Raw genomic sequence first — 19,186 nt, forward strand, 5'->3', positions numbered from 1 at the left:
AAACTGCCAACCATCGTTGAACCGAAAGAAAAGGAGAAAAACGAAATCCCTATCCCATTTATCTTACGGCTTTTGATCTCACAAAAATGAAAGAAAAGGGGGTCTCTGGGCAGTTTCTGACGTCGTGGGAAGGAAACGCATTGTCACAAAAAGAAGAATGAGAAGAAGAAAAATGAGAATCCGCATGCACATTTCACAAAATGGAGAACTAAAAACGACAAATTTGAAGATAAAATAACAGTATAAAAACAAGAACAGGAACAAAGCAGGAAAGAAAAAAAGAAATCAAGAAAGAGAAGGGAAGGCCAAAAAGGATAATGTCTATTCGGTTCTCAAAACCCTTGGCCCTCGCTTCTTCAATGCTTTCTTCTTCTTGTGGCCCTTGTCGAACGCGGCGGCACTATTATGGTCTCGCCCAACGTTATCAAGGTCCTTGACCTTGTAAATTCTGATGATCCAGTTTTCGCTGGTGAAAGCTTCGTCGAGCGTAGTCAACTGGGGCCCTTGAGCTGGAAGACGCACACCACGCACACGATCTGCCGCTTCGCCACCAGGGAAGAGGGCGTTGAAGTTGTAATAAGACATTTTATACCTAGATGGGCGGGTTTGTCAGTGGGATGGATTGCAAAGAAATGGAGCTTCAAAAAGGGCAAAAAATAGAATAAAAATATAAATGAAAAAGGAGAAAGTAGATGGGCTGTGGCCGTTTAAACTGTCAGGAAAGGGGTGGAAAAAAGAAACCCACATTAGACTGTTCCGCATGGTTGGGGTCGCTTCTTCATCGACGCGGTATTCGCCTCTGGCAGTGAAGAAATCACGTTCCTTCACTTCATCTGGCCAAATGCCTTCGGCAATACGAACCATCCATAGGAACTTATTGAGATCATCGCCAGAGTATCCCAGCAATCCGCCAAAGACGATCAACACGTAATCAACATCGTGTTGCCGGAGGATGGGATAGCTGACTTCCTCGCGCGAGCTCATTGCTTTGCCGACAGTTGCAATATGGGTGTTATTCCATGTGTTGTTATCGACAAGAGTAGGGCGATCAGCCATGCCGCCAATCTGATAACCATAATCCCACCACGACATGATCTTAGCGTTCTCGGGGGTATTTTGGCGTAGCCAGTAGTAGGCTTCACGGAAGTCGTCAATGATGAATTGACTTCCGTCTAGTAATTTACTTGCCAGAACAACAGAGGGGGATGAGTATGCGTTTGACGTCACCCAAGTACAATGAGCCACAAACAAGAGAAGGTAGACAATGACGGATGTAGATATCAATCCCTTTGAAAGCTTGGAGTGAATGCCCACAACCTGCTTCCGTGCAGAAAGGAGACCGCCTTGGGATGGCTTGTCGCTGTCATCCGGCTCTGGTGGAGAGGTAAGGAGGTAGGTATCCAGGATGTGCGACAGAACCATTGCGGCTGCTACGCAGACAATGGGTGTGAGGGTAAGCATCAATCGCACCATTACACCGGCGAAGTAGCTCGCGAGGACGGCATAGATAATAACGAACACGTGCTCGTCCTTTAGTTTGCGGAAGCACAAATATACACCGGCCGGGAAGAGCCAGATTAACATGTTAAGGTCGAAGAAGAATGCAGGCCAAGCTGTTGGCTGATGCTCAGAAACGGAAGCAATAATCGGGATATGGATTTTAGCATAGCCGGTATCCCACAGAGAGTAGAACCGGCCACTCCAGGGGGCGATGACACCCGAGACGGTGAGAAGGACAAGGCCAAGGAAGGAAACGCCGAAGATGAGCAATACCAAGCTCGTTAGTAGGGTTTGGAATTGTTTCCCTGGTACCTGGCTACGAAGGAACTCCACAAATGCCACCACCTGGATGAGGCCGAAGATTCCTACAGGAGATCAGCTTTGCTCCTTAGAATCTATCTTGAACCATAGAGAACATACCTAATGCCGACATGTGATCACTGCTTCGAATAGGCAGGAATCCGACAAAGGGGATTTGCATGCTGGCTAAAGTCCCCAGCGCATACCAGGTGGTGTAGCTGATATAAAGGCGCGAACTGTATCGGCCCATACATATAAGTACAAAGACGTGAAGGGGAATCAAATTAGTAATGAAGACATATCCGCCCCAGGCAGATACCATGTATCCATAAAATAAAGCCGTCAGTACACCCCACATAATTGATCCGTTCTTCACTGCCTTAATCCAGAGGAAAAATGTAAAGACGAGAAGGAAGATCGCAATAGCTTCATTGTCGTAACTACCAGCGACGGAGCGAGAAATGTAACCTGGGACAATACCCATGAAAGCTGCAGCAAGAAGCCCAGCTGATGGTGACGGAGACATTTCGCAAGTAAGAAGATACATGGCTATGGCCGTCAAGCCAGAGAAGCCGGGAGCAAGCATCACGCAGATGTTTCGGATATCAACTGGAATCGAGAGGAATCGAAGAATATGATATATGACACCGCTGGTAACCATTAAACCAGGGTATAAAGTACCACCAGTAACACGCCCAAGGGGGTGCCATGTCCCTAATCACAAAATACACATTATTTAGGTTTTGGTCCAGCAGAGTTGTAGCCCTCAGGTATAGCTTGTTAGGGGCTGCCTTACGGTCATCGAACCAGTCCCAGAAGCGGTAAAAGCCATGCTTCACAAGATATTTAGTTGCTCTGAAATTGAACCAAGGGTCGACTATAGCATAGACGCAGCATCAGCATGTATTCCTGTTGAACGGATAAGAACGAATAGCTCGACCGGCGGGGGCTTATATTGGGGGCGAGAGTGGTAGTCCAAGCAGCCACGCAACATACACTCGTGTATTATACTCTCAAATCCTGCATTAAACACAATTGGTTAGGATTGATGCGTACTCCTTCGAATTACACATATAATGCAAAGCACAAAAAGAGTGTATTGTTATCTTACTTATCACGCTAAAGAGTCGACTGGAAACAGCAGCAGCGGCGATGAGCACCAGAATGGTAACACGGAGCAGGCCTCGAGAGTTGCTTGAGGCAGCGCCCTTCAGAACGGGCTCAATTGCAGCGGTGGCCATACTGGCCTAAATCGTAAAGAGACACAACAAGATTGGCTAGGGCAAAATATGTCGCCTTTGTTGTTGTGTCGAGCTGTACTAAATGAGTATACATAGTAAGTTGGGTGTTGGAAGCTCTCCACGCCGCAAGGTGTTCTCTCCGGCCTTGGCATCACGTTGCGGCCTGAGGCTCTGCGGGAACCATGCCAATGAACGCGCCGCCTTCCCCACCACCAAAACTATCAGACACTGCTCTTTATTCCGCTCCGTACATCATCCAAACTTCCACCGCATCTTCTCAGTTATTCTCCTCATTAATTAGCTATTTAATACTCATTACCCCTTGGTTTATTTCTTTTTGCGGTGAATTTTAAGTGATTAATTAGCAGGCGAATTTGTAATATTCAAGATGGTGTCCCTGGAGGATATCACCCAGTTGCTCGCAACCGCCCCACCATCAGCGGTTCTTCTACAAACGCTTATGGAGCTCGAAGGAGACGTCAGTTTAACGTTTGGAGATACTCATATGGCCAGCGACACGGGATTCCTAAGCACATACTATTCCTCCTACCTATTCGCCCTCCTTCTCGAAGATGAAATGTGCGTTTGCAGAAATCGAACAAAACATCCCTACTTCTACGGCTCTTGACTAATCGTTCCTCTGCAGTAACGAAGCACATATGCTGACGCGTAGGATACCAGAGAGTCTCGTGAAAGTGGACGCTACAATACAAAGCGCCATGTCCCTCCTTCGAGCAGTATGGAACAAGAGCTACGAGAACATATACCGCATCATCAGAACGACACAATGGCCACAAAGCATTAAGTATCTAGTTCAACAATACCAACGTACGTATAAAGAGACAAACCGCCTGCCCATGTGTTGCTTCGATTAATTGTTGTACACAGTTTTCTTCCAAAATAAAACCTTCCAAGATATCAGTCTTGCCTACGGATCAATCCGGCCGTCGACCGCTGCTCTCTATCTAGGTCTTGATTCCATAGGGGAAGATACAATGAGTGATAGCGCGGATAGCACAGGTCCAGAGCTGGTTGAGCTGCTCATGGGGAAAGGCTGGGAATGGGATGCGGAATCGAAGTTATTCTCTCCGAAGGTTACGACTCAGGTGCCGAAGGTAACTGGTTCGGGAGGAGCGGCAATCGGGCATCTGGCGGCACAACTAAGAAGTCATGGCGATTGAGATATAATTTTCCCCTGAAGAGGTTCAGATGATTGTAATGAGAGACGAAAAACGAAAAACGAGAAAACGAGGGTCGAGAGATGGGCAGTGGGAGACGAGAAGCGAGGGGACCTATGGGTACGGTGGAGGTGCGGTGATATTCTGCAAGGCAGAATGAACATAGGTTCCGTCACGTAGAGGCCAGTAGCCAAACCGCGTTTGCCGAAGACGAATCTTCTCGAATTTCGCCATCTTCCTCTTACCCATTAATGATAGTCCACATATTTCTATTCTCCTTCCTCCGGACGTGACGCGCTTGGTTCTACGGCGTTTTATTTTCGGAAAAGGTCAAAGATTCGTGGATTCTCAAAAAACTGGATAGAACTTTAAGACGCCATCTGGGATATGTACAGAATGAAATAGAAAACTGAGGAATGTCTTTTTTCTCGCCTTTTGCACACAGAAGATATGGGCCTTGGTTACACGATATAAATAATACAAAAGGATGTTCTCCAACCACATACTCTCTCGGATATATATGGCGCTCGCTCATGTCCTTTTTTATCTGTTGGTCATTTTTTAGGAGTTTGAGGTACTCTCTTTCGCTGTCGAGTACCGCGGAGCAAGTACCTTTCACCGAGCCATCTCGTCGCTAATGCCTCCCTCATCAGTCGTCCGCCTCCCCCTCCGCCTCCGACGTTTTCGTTCATTATTTCGCCATTTCGGCAGCTTTTCATATTTATGAACGCTTCGAGGTCGAATCTCTTATCTTCCGGATCGGTTATAACTATTTATATTATCTGTTAGCCGCAGTCTACGAAATGGCAAGCATCATACAAAAGCAGAGAAAAACATGTGTCAAAAGTGGATACTCCACCCTTGCCAGAGCTTTCTTTAGAAATCATTTAACGTACCTCCACTGCTCGTTGTCTTAGTTTCTGTTGGCGCATTCTTCTTTGAATATTCTGCCCGCGCTTGCTCGATCAATGATTCTTTGCGGCTGTATTCGCGATCTATCTGCGCCTGTTTGGCTTGTGAAGTGAGGGACGATTGGTGGTAGAGGCCATAGAAAACGCCAGCAAAAAGGGCGGAGTAGCGTAGCACCTAAAAATGCGTATGTCTGATTAGCACTGGGCTCAAGGTTATCTCTATCGACTTGCATATCGGGGCGGAGAGGGAACCCAGATAGTGAAATTTTTCGTGGAAAAGCTGGACCCACGTTGACACCTTGCGAAGCAGCCATGGCGATTGTATTGTGCAGTCCCAGCTACAGGAGAAGAAAAGAGACAAAGAAGACTGCTGTCGCAATGAACCTCAGTCTCTAAAGTGGCAGGACAGTTTGCGGGCGATCAATGGCTTCCGGCAACGATGTTGATAGCGAGTCAAGAGACTTGATCAGAGTCGGCCCTGGGGGTCAGAAAGTTCCGGAGTTGACTAAGCATAGTTTATCCGGCCGGTTGACCAGGGCTGCTGACTAAGACAGTGCCGCGCCTTGTCCAACCGCGATATAAACCAGGGAGTAAAGGAGAAGTAAATAATCATATAAACACTATCCACCTCGTCACTCGTACATATACAGTGCCAGTTTCAGAGCACGGATATATGACAATGCAGCAACGGAAAGATGAGATTCTGGCCAAGAAGGCTAAACTTGCTGAGCTCAGGCGACAGCGCGAATTGCGACAAAAGGAGTTCTCACAGAACAGGCAGAGCATTGGAGAAGGAGGGTCGGAGGTGAGCAAGCTCCTGAGCTTCTCAGCTCGTCGCATTTACTCTGTGCTGATACATAATACATTTAGCAGATTCTAGCTCCGACTCCCGGCCGTTCAGACAGCAGAGCAGAGCTCAATAGTTTAATTTCTCGGCTGGTCGATCGGCCTTCATCCGCAGCCTTAAGAGACGGCGGAGAATCACCCAGGGGTCGAGGAAGTAGACCCAATTCCGTCCTCAGTGCCGGCCAACTGAGCGGAGAAATTCTCGAATCAGTGACTCCTCCAGCTAGACCTGTATCTTTATCAATTGCAACGCAAACCACGCCTTTCCCCGCTGCTGAACTCCCCACCCCTGAAGCTGTCCCACTACCCAAGCCAGAGGTTGTCACCTACAGCAAAGGTGTCCAGACAGACTCATGGATTGAACCTAGAAGCCGGTCTGTAGATGGCCATTCTGTCTCGGAAGATGATAGCTCTCCCACAACATCACGCGCAAATAAACGGTTAAGTCGGAGACAGCAGCGTGAACGTGATGAGGAAATACGGGAGAGGCTCCGAAAGGAGATTGAGGAGGAGGTGCGATCTGCAAAAGGAATGGCGGGCGAAGGAACTGCACAGCAATCAACAGATATAAGATATCCCTTACGGACGCTTACGAGTGACGAACTCAATGCGGTCACCTCATCCAATGATTTCCTGGACTTTGTGGATAAATCCAGCAGAGTCATAGAAAGGGCGTTGGATGAGCAATATGACGTCCTAACAGACTACGCGTTAGGTGGAGTAGGTGCAAACGGCCCCGACGAGAACGACGAATATGGCAATAGTAAGAAACGAAGAGGCATAGAGGAGCTTGTCCAGTTTTATGATGAACGATGGAGCAAGAAGCGCATGATCAGTGATATCAACTTTTCTCCGAAGGTGAGTCCTGACCATTTTATATATACTAGAAGCTCTAGATCGGGGTTAATACTAAAATATCTTGATGCATAGTTCCCAGAACTGGTACTAGCTTCATATACAAATAACGTCACTGCGCCCCACGACCCCAATGGCATAGTACAAGTATGGAATCTCCATCTCCATTCCAGGCCGGAATACGTCTTCCACTCAATGTCTGACATCTTGACTGCGAAATTCTCCCCTTTCCACCCAAACCTCATCGTAGGCGGCTCCTACTCTGGTCAAGTCCTATTATGGGACACCAGATCATCGCGGGCAGGGGGCGGCGCCCCCGTCCAGAAAACCCCCCTAACAGGCTCCGGCCACACCCATCCAGTGTACAACATCTCCATCGTCGGCACCCAAAATGCCCATAACATCATCACTGCCTCGACCGACGGCGTCGTGTGCGGCTGGACAGTCGACATGCTCTCCCAGCCCCAAGAATACCTCGAACTCACCACCCCACCCCCGTCCAAAACCGAAGACCTCGCGCCCACAACAATGACATTCCCCCAATCAGACCCAACCTTCTTCCTCGTCGGCACCGAAGAAGGCGCCATATACCCATGTCACCGCTACGATCGCGCAGGCGCCAAAGCAGGAACCGACCATCGGCTTTCCTACCGCGGCCACGCGGCCCCCGTCATGTCCACCGTCTTCCACCCAGCCCGCGGCGCCGTCGACCTAGGTGACCTGATGCTCAGCTCCAGCTTAGACTGGAGCGTGAAACTCTGGCGCGTACGACCGCCCGCCGTCACCTCCACCTCGGGCACGTCCGCCACCACACCCGCACAAGTGGTCTCGCCCGTCCTGGAACTGAATCGCGAAGACGTCGTGTACGATGCGCGCTGGTCCCCGCATCGACCTGGTGTGTTTGCCCTTGTCGACGGCGCGGGATCTGTTGAAGTGTGGGACCTGTGCACGGACACGGAGGTGTATGCGGCGCGCGCGACGCCGACGAAAGCGCGCAATGCGGTTATTGAGCAGAGTTTGAATAAGGTTGCATGGGAAGAGAGGGATGGGCGGCGCCTGGCAACGGGTGGGCTTGATGGCGTGCTGACGGTGTTTGAGGTCGGGAAGGACTTGAGTGGCGGTCCCGATGAGGTGCCTGCTGAGGAGTGGTCGGCTATGAAGAAGCTTGTTGCAAAACTGGAGCAGGGCAGGGATTGAGTGTCATTCTTCTCCTTACCTCCTCTCCCTTTTTCTCATTTCTTTTCTTTTCTCCTTTTTTCCCGGATCGATTTGTGTATCTTTCTACCATCTTGCCATTAAAGTATGCTCTGTTTATTTAGCGTTCTTTCCCCATTTTCCAGTTTTAATAACTCCACATTATTATTTTCCCTTCGAGAAAGCCGCCATCAACACGCCATGAATACCCACAGTTTTCTAACCGATACCTTCTTTATATTAACTAGTTCTAAATTTACGTCCTTTTTGTTTTTCCTTTTTGCCCTCCTCGCTGAATCCTGAAAATCGCGAAACCACAACCGTAGCTAGCTTCTTCTTAAGAATAACCAACTACTTGATATATTGCCTACAATACAAACGAAAATATATCCATAGAAGCCCAAAGTTCTGTTTACGAAGAAAAAAGAAAAAGAAAAAGAAAAAAGAAAAAAAAGAAAAAGAAAGAACTTATTAATATGTAGAGGTTAAGCAATTTCGTGACAGTTTCTTTGAGAATAAACCAAGTCCTGGTTTTGTAGGGGATGGAGTGATGACCTCAAAAATATAGAGGTGTCCTGGGTATACATACATACTATATATATATATTTAAAAACAGCTCAATACGTATAGCGGAACCCTTCCTGCAGACAGAAGAGCGATTAGCATGATCCCCTGAAAACACCTGGAATGGAGAGAGTACATGTAATGTACATACCACTCCCTCAATCAGTTTCCCGCTCGTCCTTTGCTGCCGGTTCATGACGTAGAAGTACGTGGAAAACGCGAGAATTATCGCAATCATAAGAACGTGGGAACTATCGATGGTTTATGGTGTGTTAATTCTAGGTAGAATCAAAGTTATGAAAACAAAAGGTGGAAAAAAGAAAAAAAAAAAAAAAAAAAAAAACAACTTACCCTATAGAAACCCAAACCGCCGTCCCATAAGTCGGAGCCTCACTAGATTTCACAATAAAGCTACCCGCAATGCCGCCTAGGCCATTACAAGCCGCCACAGACGCAGCCACTGTAGCCCTCTTCCACTGCCCGACGATATTGTTCGCCTGGTAAGCGTTCAGGGCTGCCCAGTTGGAGACGTAGGCGCCGGTGGCGAGGAATATGCCGATATAGCGGACTGTGACTTGCTGCGAGGCGGGAAGGCCGAGCATTAGGAAGCCAGCGATTAGGCTTAGTGAGTTGAAGAAGATGAGGGGGCCGTGCAGGCGGAGTTTATCACCAAGTAGAGATGTGAGGAGGACGGGGATTACGGCGTAATAGTACGGCTTGGGGGTTGCTGTTAGTTAAATGTTGAAATTTCAGGATATTTTGGAAGATACTTGGGAGGATGGTTGAAAATATGTAGGTTATTGGGGGAGGGGAGGCTTACAGGTGCAGATAGCAAAATGGATTTATTTGTATCAAAGCCCATGCCTCCTTGGAGGAGAATAGGGAGAAAGTACGAAAGGGAAGTCGAGACCAGGTTTAACAGGAAAAACAGACAGCTGAATCCGTACAGTTTAAGATCGAGAAAATTAACGAGGATCTTGGATATGAAAAACGGCTCTGGAATCGCATCTTTCCTGTCTTTCTGGATCCGCCCTGTCGCTATCCCTGTTTGCTCCTCAGTAAAGAAACAAAAGCTATGATGTGCATTTTCTGGAAAATCGATCATCCACCAATACGTGATGACGCCGACGAAGATAGTTATCAGCCCGTTTACCAAGAACATCCACCGCCAGCCTTCGAGTCCTGCTCTACCGCCAAGATGGTTCAAGCCGTAATTCATAATGTTCCCGGATGCCAGGACTAAGACCTCCCCAGCCTGGAGGAAAGCGAAACGAAGCTGCTGCTCCTCCCGCGTATACCAGGTACTGATCAGATATGTCAGCCCTGGATAGATTCCGGACATCGAAATGCCCAAAAACACCCGGACAACAATCATTTGCCTCCAGTTCTGTATGAAGGTCGTGCACAAGGTAATCACCCCGAAACAGACAGTGATTAGGGAGAACCATCGCCGGGGCCCGACGAAGCGCACTGCAACCGTCGACGGAAGCTGAAAAACAACACTGGATATGGTGAAAATGAAGATCGCTACTGAATAACGGTTTCCCTCCAGTGATAGATCGGATATCATGCTTGTCACGGAAGCCGAGGAGATGATGCCAGAATCCAAGAGATTCAAACTACATAGGATCCCAGAAATGGTACACAGTCGGATATCTACCTTCCGGCGCAGTTTGCGTTCCAGTTGCAGACTGTTCTCCCTATCTAACATTCGGTTTGTTGTTGCAACGGGGGGAATATGGTCTTCTCCACATAACCCCTCCAGAGGGCTATCTATCGACGAAACCCTAGCGGAGGCGGGGAATTTCAACCCCATCCCCAATTGGTAGAGCGATAGCTGTCTTTTAAATGTAGCTAAAGTGGTAAGTGTCAAATGTTGGCACAACTGCTACCAATAGGGTAGCGAATGTCGTATTATTATATAGAAAGCTCTTTTGGCACGGGTACAATCAAGCTTTGACTTCGGGATGTGATCGGGTGGCCGAGGTCCACAAAATCAGTCCCGAGTCGGCATGTTAGAGAGCATGTTGTAAGCGGATGTTGAGCGATCGACACAACCAACCGGGAATTATCTTTTGAATCCAAGGTATGCTTGTAGGACAAATTCGAAAATTGTGTCTGTTTCGTAGCACCTGGTGGCCACGGGCAGTATTTAGCTGAGTGGGCGGCTACGGCCAGCTAACCCGAGCCCAAATTCAAACTTTCGAGCTCCATAGGGGTTTTCTACCGGCTCTTGCAATAGTTTGTTTCCTTGTCTTCACCGTATTTCTTTATTTTTCTTGCTTGTAGTAGTTCCTGTCGTCGTTGATATATTCATGTATTATTGTATATGGGCGTGGTTGCCCAAAAACGGATAGGGCAAGGGCGGTCACTGGACCTGTGGCATGAGTCAGCCAAGAACCCAAACTAACGGCAGGCAGCTTATTATAACAACATTTGTTTTTCAAGTGTACTCCGTATATAAGCTTAATTCCACTTAACAACTCATTACGCTATACTCCGTAGAGTACGGAGTATATTGTGCGTAACCACACACCAATTACACCAATTAGTAGTTATACGATTATATATGGTTTAGTTCATATTGGTCCTTCTGTCTATGAGCTCCATCCCACAGATCTCTAGAGAATCCTCCCAGGTATAAACCCCTCCCTGGGTATAAACTCCCCCTATAGAGCGCCCCCAGGAATAGAGCTCCCCCGGGTATAGATAGAGTCCCCAAGGTATTGGACAAGTCTAGAGCCAGGAAGCAGAAAACTTGAAGACCTTGATTACTAATAATACAATCTGTAACGTTAGTTAGTTAACGTTATCATAGATATGTGCTCATTGTACCACTAGTATAAAATACCGATTTGACCCAAGTGTCTCTCAGCGGCCAGCTCCAGCCATGGTTGAACGAACCAATATTGCGCTTGTTATTTCCCTTTTTTGCCTCAACTTGGATGAACCGTCTGTCGGCAAGCAAGCCAAAACCATCGCGAGACTCGCCAAGAGCACACTACACCTCTCTCAATAGTAATAGCTTACAGAGCTTGTCCCCTCTCCAACCACGCACACTTAGCTTCATTAACTATTGTTCAAGCGGCTTGCATCTAGCCTTTGATCACCCGGTGACGTCTTTGGCCTGTGTCTCCCCCGCTACCTACGCGGTGCTCGGGCAAATGGAGCCTAAGCAGGGCCCGTTCGACGTCTCCTCTCTCCGCGCAAGCAGGATTTCCACCAACATAACAAAAGGGAGAGGAGGAGAGAATAATATATTATTATAAGTGCAACCCCTACTCGCATGCCCCTGCTTACTGACGTATGATTCTTTGAATCCACATTTAAACCCCCTTGCTCTTGTCAACCCGCTCTGTTTCGAGTTTCATCCTCCTCCCGCCACCTCATTAACCATTCTCTCCTTCTTGACCCAGCTGGTATTGTTAGAAAACACCACTAACGGGGAATCATATTTGGTTAAAACACTGGAATCTGCAGATATAGCTGAGTGGTCGTTGCTTTCAGATCTCCTTGGAATCTACTTCAGTCGAAACACGCCAAGTCGGGAAACATGGTTGAATACATTCCACCCCCCGATTCTCGGTCCCTCATTCCTCCTCTCCTCGCTTGCATTGCTACTGCGTTTGCCTCTCCCAATCCGCCTCCCGCGTTGCTCCCATTGCTTTCTCCAACCCTTCGGCAGCGTGTACAGATCCTCAGCTCTGTCTCACAATCTCCGTCGGATTCATGGCTACGATTATTATGTTGGGACGCCGGGAAAGCAGAACGGCTACAGAACATTGTCGATGGCACGACATTTGAACCGCATCCTGTTTCTGGGGAAATTGAGATCCCAGATGATGTCCCGATCACGTACAAGCGATTAGACTTGGAAACCCTTCGATCGCAGTTCTCCATCCCCGACTATAACCTTTCGGTGTTGTATGTCTGGTGTCCTGTAGATCCAGAAGGAAGCGGGCCAGGTTGGAGGGTTGCAGAGGTATTGCCAGGCGATGCTCTGCAGGAGGAGGCGGGTAGCTGGTCAAAATCTATTGAAGAAGCTGATGAATATCGACAAACGAAAATTCTGCAAGACGCATTACAGGAAGCAGAGGATGCTGAATCTCGAAAGTCCGCCTCCAGTATTACCCAAAGCCGTGTGGTGAAACCAGAGAAGGAGGACGAAGACGATGATGACGGTTACTGGGCGCAATATGACAATACCCCAGGCAGGACTCCGTTAAAACGATCTCCTGCTCCGACCCAGCTTCAACCCAACGGTCTTGGCCCAGGACCATACCCAACCGCTTCAGATTCCTACTTCGCCAGATACAACGGGGTGCAACCAGCGTTGGACAATGATGACCCGTCTGTCGATCAAAGCGAGATAGGACAGTCGACATTGAACGGCGATACTATTGCTTCTGTCCTTCGACGACAGTCAGAAGCCATGCTGACTGACCGACCAACTGGTGCCGCCCTCTATGGTGATGACAACGACAACGACGAGTCTCACGCAAGGCCCCACATACCTTTGAACCACCCAAGACCTTCGTCAGCATCTTCCTCTGCCGGCTCAGAAACGGTTAGCAAACTAGAGAAGACAGCAGAAAGTCAGTCAATCTCGGAAATTGGAGTGAAGCAACACATCTCCTCGAACATCAAGAGTCTTTTTAGGTTGGCAAGGACGACGGGATTGTCTAGGGCAGAGTTTGAATCGATCGTCAGGAGAGAACTGGACTGCCTCTCCTTGATAGATGTGGATGACTATGATGAATGAGCAAAGCGTTTGTAGGAGCTTTTTTCTTTTGTATCTCGCGCATTTTCATAGCGGATAGCATTCCGTCCGCATCTATACCATAAGCATGTATAACTACCATTTTGCGGAGTATATATATTTATAGCTAATTGGATATTTTGATTTGATTGTGCATGTTTTGAGGGCAATTAGCTGTAATTACGCCGCATGTATAACTATCATATGCATTGCGTGTGTTTAGCGAGACAGGAATGCAAATCAATATACCCATCAATATCGATTATCCAATATTACAGCGTGCTCTTGCAGTGTAATCAGTACTCCGTACATCAGCAGCGATTGGCTATGTTCCTTGGTCGAGTTTCCAAGGACACCAACCAAGCTCCTTTTAGCTAGTTCGGCTGGGTTGTCGCCGAGAAACCAAACCAACCACGTCAACCTTAACTACTGCGTAACTCTATCGAGTATCTTATTTTCGCAAATCCTCCTATCTGTGCATCCAGCAGCAACCCTTCCGCCAGAGCAAGCAGTTCTTTTTCTCTTCTTATTTTCTCAACACTCGTTTATCATGCCAATTTAATTAATACCCTTTTTACCCTGTGAGTTGGTGGTGTAAGCCGTCTCTTTTTCATTTTGTTTTCTCTCACTCCGTAAGTGCGCGGAATTGCCTTTGGCTAACGTGTCTTTCCTGCTATCTCAGTTATATATATACCTATTCCTTCGACTCTCCTTGTTTCTGCGGGTAAACCATGTCTTCTCCACCCCCAAGCCTCCAACAGCGAGGGGGGAAGAAAACGCCCGCCGTCAAGGAGCCACAACCGAATCCCCCCTCAGCCAAATCGAACCCGCACAAGAAGGCCGTAGCAAAACCCGCCGCGCAATGGGATTATAAAGCCGCCTTGGTGATATTGACGTTGCTGGCGTTCGCAACGCGTTTTGCGAACATAAGTTTTCCGGACGAAGTTGTGTTTGATGAGGTCCATTTCGGAAAGGTTAGTTAGTACCTGCCTCTAGGGAAGGCTTGGATGTGTAGCAGAAAATGCGGCCTGCACAAGCACCACTCGGTAGTGTAAGATAGGAAAGCTGATACATCTTGTATTACTATTGATAAGTTTGCTTCGCACTACCTTCAACGCACCTATTTCTTCGATGTTCACCCGCCGTTTGGCAAGCTACTCTTTGCCTTGATGGGCTGGCTTGTGGGCTTCGATGGCCACTTTCTCTTCGAGCACATTGGAGATTCATACATAGAAAACAAGGTCCCCTATGTTGCCCTGCGAGCCATGCCAGCGATCCAAGGCGCTTTGACGATCCCTGTGGTTTTCCTAATTATGTGGGAGTCTGGCTACTCCCTCCCAGCCTGTGTCCTCTCCGCGGGATTGGTCCTGTTCGACAACGCGCACATTGCTGAGGATAGATTGATCCTTCTTGATGCAACCCTGGTGCTGACCATGGCGCTGAGCATCCTCTGCTACATTCGATTTTACAAATTCAGACACGAGCCGTTTGGCCGCAAGTGGTGGAAATGGCTGCTTTTGACTGGTGTCGCGCTAAGCTGTGTTATTTCGACTAAATACGTGGGCACGTTTACGTTCCTCACTGTTGGAGCCGCTGTTGCCATTGACCTGTGGGATCTACTTGATGTGAACCGCCCCGGAGGCGCTATCTCTCTGGTCAAATTCACCAAGCATTTCGCTGCCCGAGCTGTCGCCTTGATCATCTTGCCGTTTTTCTTTTATCTGTTCTGGTTCCAGGTTCACTTTGCCATTCTCAGCAAGTCTGGCCCAGGTGACTCCTTCATGTCCCCAGAGTTCCAACAGACTCTCAGCGATAATCCGATGACGTTGAACTCGATTGGGATCAACTATTACGATCAAATAACTATACGGCACAAGGATACCAAAACATATCTGCACAGCCATCCGGAGCGCTATCCATTGCGTTATGATGACGGCCGTGTCTCTAGCCAGGGTCAGCAAGTTACTGGCTACCCTTACAATGACACGAACAACCACTGGGAGATCCTTCCGATCACTCCATTCGATGTTAACGACCGTCTCGGACACCCTGTTAAAAATGGGGATATTGTCCAACTTCATCATATGGGCACAAACACTATTCTGCTAACTCACGACGTGGCTTCCCCCTACTATCCCACAAACCAGGAGTTCACCACCGTTTCCCCTGAGCTGGCAAATGGCGAGCGCCGCAACGATACCCTCTTTGAAATCAAGATTGAGAAAGGAAAAGCCGGGCAGGAGTTTAAGACCATGTCTAGTCATTTCAAGCTTGTCCACGTGCCTACGAAAGTCGCCATGTGGACGCATACCACGCCCTTACCCGAGTGGGCGTTCAAACAAGCCGAAATCAACGGCAATAAAAACGCGCAATTGTCCAGTAACATCTGGTTTGCGGAAGATATCCCATCCCTCGAGCCAGGACACGAGAGGCTGAAGAAGCAACCCCGCGCAGTCAAGCAAATGCCGTTTATCGTCAAGTACCTAGAACTACAACGGGCGATGTTCTTCCACAACAATGCCCTTACCAGCAGCCACCCGTATGCCAGCGAACCATTCCAATGGCCCTTCCTCCTTCGCGGAGTAAGCTTCTGGACCAAGAATGCTACGCGTGAGCAGATTTATTTCCTCGGGAACCCCATTGGCTGGTGGTTTGCCAGCGGTCTCCTCGCCGTTTTTGCCGGAATTGTCGGTGCTGATCAGCTCTCCTTGCGTAGGGGGATTGATGCCCTGGAAGAAAGTAAGTTCCGTTAATATAATTGTGGCGCCGCATCACATACACCCCAAACAGCCCCCTCAGCACAGAATTTCTATTCCTTTTATATACACTATACTAACCACCTTAATTTCTAGTCTGGGGACCAGGCACACGCGCACGCCTCTACGGCAGCACGGGCTTCTTCTTCCTCTGCTGGGCGGCTCACTATTTCCCCTTCTATCTCATGGGCCGCCAACGCTTCCTACACCATTACCTACCAGCGCACATCGCCTCCGCCCTCGTTGCCGGCGCACTAATCGAATTCGTCTTCAACATTGATCCCATAATCGCCAGCGACGACACCAACAAAAATGGAGACAGCAATTCGACTGCTGTTGCCGGCCAAAAATACCAGAAGCCCAAATCACGGTTGGGTCGGCAGAGTCTGATGGCTTCGTGGGCGGCTGTTGTTGCGATTCTGGGCGCGACGATATATGGGTTCATCTTCTTTGCGCCATTGACGTATGGACGGCCTGGACTTGATCCCGCGAGCGTTGTGGCGAGGCAGTGGCTATCATATGATTTGCATTTTGCGAAGTAAGAATGTGAAAGAAAAAAAAGGCATGTGTTTGTTTTGTGTATTTCCTAGCCAGATTTTTGCGTGGTGGTACAGGTTCGTTTTTTGAGCGGACCATTTGAGGTCAGGGGGAATATATATTATCTCTATATCTTGGATTTTTGTCAGGAGAAGAGCCTTCCCTCCGACCTCACTACTGCCTGATGCATGCATATAACTGAGCCCACTGCTAAAGATGTGGACGGTGCATAACATATTTTTTTTGCATTCGTCGTGGCGCTTTCACATTATCAATCCTGCAAATCATCATATCGAGCTCCAGGTTGGGGGTGAAGGGTAAAGAGTTCAATACTGGTTGTAGATGTTGCGTGTTTGCGGTGAAATCTCTTTTCATTTTCCTACGGTTTAATAAATTATTAGATAGCCAATGTATTGTACGATCAAAAGGAGAAGCTAGATTTTAGTTCACCAGTCTTTGCGTGTTTAAGCCCTGCATAGCATATATAGTATCCCAACCTATCAGTCACAGTGGAATCTGGCTTCTCCCTCTCCTAATGGAATGCGTTTCAATACTTTTCTCTTCCTGCTCAAGGGGGCTATGCTGTACAAAAGCGCTCGATTTATTACTGGACCTGTGCATGAACCATATCCTAACTCAAACAAGTACCTTGTCTTGTCGAATAGTGGGGAATGAGCCGGAAATAGTCCCTGGGCCTAAAACTTTGGGAATAGTAAAGAATTAACGTTAAGCCTTTGGTTGAGCCGTGCAAGTCCAAGCGGCCTCCACCACTCCGAAGTCAGGATTCAGGGTCGGCCTTCACCACTCCGGAGGCGGAAGCAAACCTCGGAAAGCCGGGGGTCTTGGCAGTGGAGCGGCGAAGTCTTGCTGCCAAGACCAATGACGAAATCGGTGGGAAGCTGCTGACAAAAGAATAGGTCAGCATAACTAATAAATCGTCGCGGGCGGCCTTGGGAGTGATATTTAGAGTACCATTCACCAAACATCTGCTTAGAAAATATATTGCAGTACATGCTCTAGGAAGATGTTCTTGGGAAGACCCTTCTGGCACCATTGAGAAGATCGCAGAAAGTTTGTGCTCGAAAACTATATAAACACCACGGCAGGTCCATGAAGCTCCTTTTCTCCATTCTAACTTGCGTCACAGCAATTGTCCTATTTTACTCCTTCGACGATATCAAGAACTTGGCTACCATTCAGATTCTCTCGTCTTCGGAGCGAAGCTCTACCACGACGTCTAGATTAGCTCCAGAAAACATACTACCTCTTACCCCACCAATCACACTACAAGCGCTATCCGACATGTCCATACCGCGCGCAATCCGCACCGCTTTCGTCGCCGTTGAGCAAGCGGAGGGCGCAGGTGCCCGCGTCCGCAGGTCAATCGGGACTCCTAAATTGCGAAACTTCAGCCCCTTCCTCCTCCTCGATCACTTTACAGTCGGAAGCGGCGCCGGGTTCCCAGACCACCCCCACCGAGGTCAGGAGACAATCACCTACCTCCTATCCGGAGGCGTCGATCATGAAGACTTTGCCGGACACAAGGGCACGATTGGGCCGGGAGATCTCCAATTCATGACTGCCGGCCGGGGAATAATGCATGCAGAAATGCCGCACGAGAACCCGGACGGGAGCCCCAATGTCGGCATGCAGCTGTGGGTTGACCTGCCTGAGAAGCTGAAGATGTGCGAGCCTCGATACCGCGATCTGCGCGCGGCGGAGATCCCAGTAGCTGATGTCGACGAGGGCAAAGTGTCCGTTAAAGTGATATCTGGACAATCGCACGGAGTCGATTCGGTGCGCGACCTGGCGTACACTCCGGTTTGGATCTTCGACATCACCATGCGCCCCGGGGGGAAGATTTCACAACTCCTCCCTCAGGGTTGGAATTCATTCGCATACACGCTGAGCGGCACTACGAGGTTTGGCGCAGCCAGTGAATCTACTAATACGGCTCCGCCATCTTCCCTAGCCGACTCCTCTCCTGCTAAGACCGTTGGGCCGTTCCATAACGTTGTATTCGACCAGCCTGGTGATTTTGTGCAGGCTTCGAATGCAGCAGAGGCCAAGGAGGACTCGCGGTTCATGCTTATCGCTGGCCAGCCTCTCAACCAGAAGATTGTGCAGTACGGCCCGTTCGTGCTGAATAGTCAGGAGCAGGTGCAGCAGGCTATGATAGATTTCCAGAGCAACTCCAATGGGTTTGAGAGGGCAAGGGGATGGCGAAGCGAAATTGGGAAAAGAATGGGTTAGGCGTGCGATTGTTTGATTTATTGATATATTGGTATTTCAAAGGGGTTTTTCTGTCTGGACGACGAAGGCATGTACTATGACTTAAACTGAATGATGTGTTGTGTTTTACAGCGGAATTTGTATATTTAGCGATACCTTCATATGCATTGGTATAACTTCTTCTGAGAAATGATAAGAAGTAATTTTGGTTCAAATATTTTATTGTTTCACTCATGTATATCCCAGTAAATGGGAACTAAAACCAAGAACAATCATACAAATCACGCCTCGAACCATTTCAACCCCTCTGTGA

The 19,186-nt window shown here is 48.4% G+C and overlaps 8 protein-coding genes across 12 annotated transcripts; 5 read left to right on the top strand and 3 right to left on the bottom strand.

The window, feature by feature from the left end:
* Window positions 1-321: 321 nt before the first annotated feature.
* BDBG_04234 (dolichyl-diphosphooligosaccharide-protein glycosyltransferase) lies at window positions 322-3,041 on the bottom strand (the record flags this gene model as incomplete). Its single annotated transcript, XM_002625319.1, has 6 exons — window positions 322-592; window positions 746-1,865; window positions 1,921-2,514; window positions 2,597-2,677; window positions 2,797-2,820; window positions 2,912-3,041. The coding sequence occupies 6 exons, from the start codon at window positions 3,039-3,041 to the stop codon at window positions 322-324; spliced, it is 2,220 nt and encodes a 739-aa protein (XP_002625365.1).
* Window positions 3,042-3,260: 219 nt separating this feature from the next.
* On the top strand, window positions 3,261-5,336 carry BDBG_04235 (COP9 signalosome subunit 8). Its single transcript, XM_002625320.2, has 3 exons — window positions 3,261-3,620; window positions 3,688-3,869; window positions 3,930-5,336. The coding sequence occupies exons 1-3, from the start codon at window positions 3,430-3,432 to the stop codon at window positions 4,220-4,222; spliced, it is 666 nt and encodes a 221-aa protein (XP_002625366.1). The 5' UTR covers window positions 3,261-3,429; the 3' UTR covers window positions 4,223-5,336.
* On the bottom strand, window positions 3,503-5,607 carry BDBG_04236 (uncharacterized protein). Its single transcript, XM_002625321.2, has 3 exons — window positions 5,421-5,607; window positions 5,116-5,305; window positions 3,503-4,988 (listed from the first exon to the last, which is right to left on the bottom strand). The coding sequence occupies exons 1-3, from the start codon at window positions 5,442-5,444 to the stop codon at window positions 4,774-4,776; spliced, it is 429 nt and encodes a 142-aa protein (XP_002625367.1). The 5' UTR covers window positions 5,445-5,607; the 3' UTR covers window positions 3,503-4,773.
* BDBG_04237 lies at window positions 5,514-8,032 on the top strand. 2 transcript variants are annotated; one of them, XM_002625322.2, is made up of 3 exons: window positions 5,514-5,935; window positions 6,004-6,834; window positions 6,907-8,032. In XM_002625322.2, the coding sequence occupies exons 1-3, from the start codon at window positions 5,804-5,806 to the stop codon at window positions 8,026-8,028; spliced, it is 2,085 nt and encodes a 694-aa protein (XP_002625368.2). In that variant the 5' UTR covers window positions 5,514-5,803; the 3' UTR covers window positions 8,029-8,032. The 2 variants fall into 2 exon arrangements, with proteins under 2 accessions (XP_002625368.2, XP_031578198.1); XM_031721589.1 differs by having other exon boundaries at window positions 5,748-5,935; window positions 6,001-6,834.
* BDBG_04238 (MFS transporter) lies at window positions 8,033-10,973 on the bottom strand. The gene is made up of 4 exons (XM_031721590.1): window positions 9,410-10,973; window positions 8,941-9,305; window positions 8,741-8,840; window positions 8,033-8,666 (listed from the first exon to the last, which is right to left on the bottom strand). The coding sequence occupies exons 1-4, from the start codon at window positions 10,403-10,405 to the stop codon at window positions 8,643-8,645; spliced, it is 1,485 nt and encodes a 494-aa protein (XP_031578199.1). The 5' UTR covers window positions 10,406-10,973; the 3' UTR covers window positions 8,033-8,642.
* Window positions 10,974-11,413: 440 nt separating this feature from the next.
* On the top strand, window positions 11,414-13,637 carry BDBG_04239. 2 transcript variants are annotated; one of them, XM_031721591.1, is made up of 2 exons: window positions 11,414-11,893; window positions 12,070-13,637. In XM_031721591.1, exon 2 carries the CDS (start codon window positions 12,143-12,145, stop codon window positions 13,349-13,351), a length of 1,209 nt encoding a protein of 402 aa, XP_031578200.1. In that variant the 5' UTR covers window positions 11,414-11,893; window positions 12,070-12,142; the 3' UTR covers window positions 13,352-13,637. The 2 variants fall into 2 exon arrangements, with proteins under 2 accessions (XP_031578200.1, XP_002625370.1); XM_002625324.2 differs by having other exon boundaries at window positions 11,414-13,637.
* A 111-nt stretch (window positions 13,638-13,748) lies between these two features.
* On the top strand, window positions 13,749-17,200 carry BDBG_04240. 2 transcript variants are annotated; one of them, XM_031721592.1, is made up of 4 exons: window positions 13,749-13,942; window positions 14,031-14,322; window positions 14,443-16,087; window positions 16,201-17,200. In XM_031721592.1, exons 2-4 carry the CDS (start codon window positions 14,080-14,082, stop codon window positions 16,644-16,646), a joined length of 2,334 nt encoding a protein of 777 aa, XP_031578201.1. In that variant the 5' UTR covers window positions 13,749-13,942; window positions 14,031-14,079; the 3' UTR covers window positions 16,647-17,200. The 2 variants fall into 2 exon arrangements, with proteins under 2 accessions (XP_031578201.1, XP_002625371.1); XM_002625325.2 differs by having other exon boundaries at window positions 13,749-13,929; window positions 16,201-17,189.
* Window positions 17,201-17,299: 99 nt separating this feature from the next.
* BDBG_04241 lies at window positions 17,300-19,164 on the top strand. 2 transcript variants are annotated; one of them, XM_031721593.1, is made up of 2 exons: window positions 17,300-17,712; window positions 17,789-19,164. In XM_031721593.1, exon 2 carries the CDS (start codon window positions 17,944-17,946, stop codon window positions 18,892-18,894), a length of 951 nt encoding a protein of 316 aa, XP_031578202.1. In that variant the 5' UTR covers window positions 17,300-17,712; window positions 17,789-17,943; the 3' UTR covers window positions 18,895-19,164. The 2 variants fall into 2 exon arrangements, with proteins under 2 accessions (XP_031578202.1, XP_002625372.2); XM_002625326.2 differs by having other exon boundaries at window positions 17,300-19,164.
* Window positions 19,165-19,186: the final 22 nt, after the last annotated feature.

The sequence above is a fragment of the Blastomyces gilchristii genome, assembly GCF_000003855.2.
Source record: "Blastomyces gilchristii SLH14081 genomic scaffold supercont1.7, whole genome shotgun sequence".
Lineage (NCBI taxonomy): Eukaryota > Fungi > Ascomycota > Eurotiomycetes > Onygenales > Ajellomycetaceae > Blastomyces > Blastomyces gilchristii.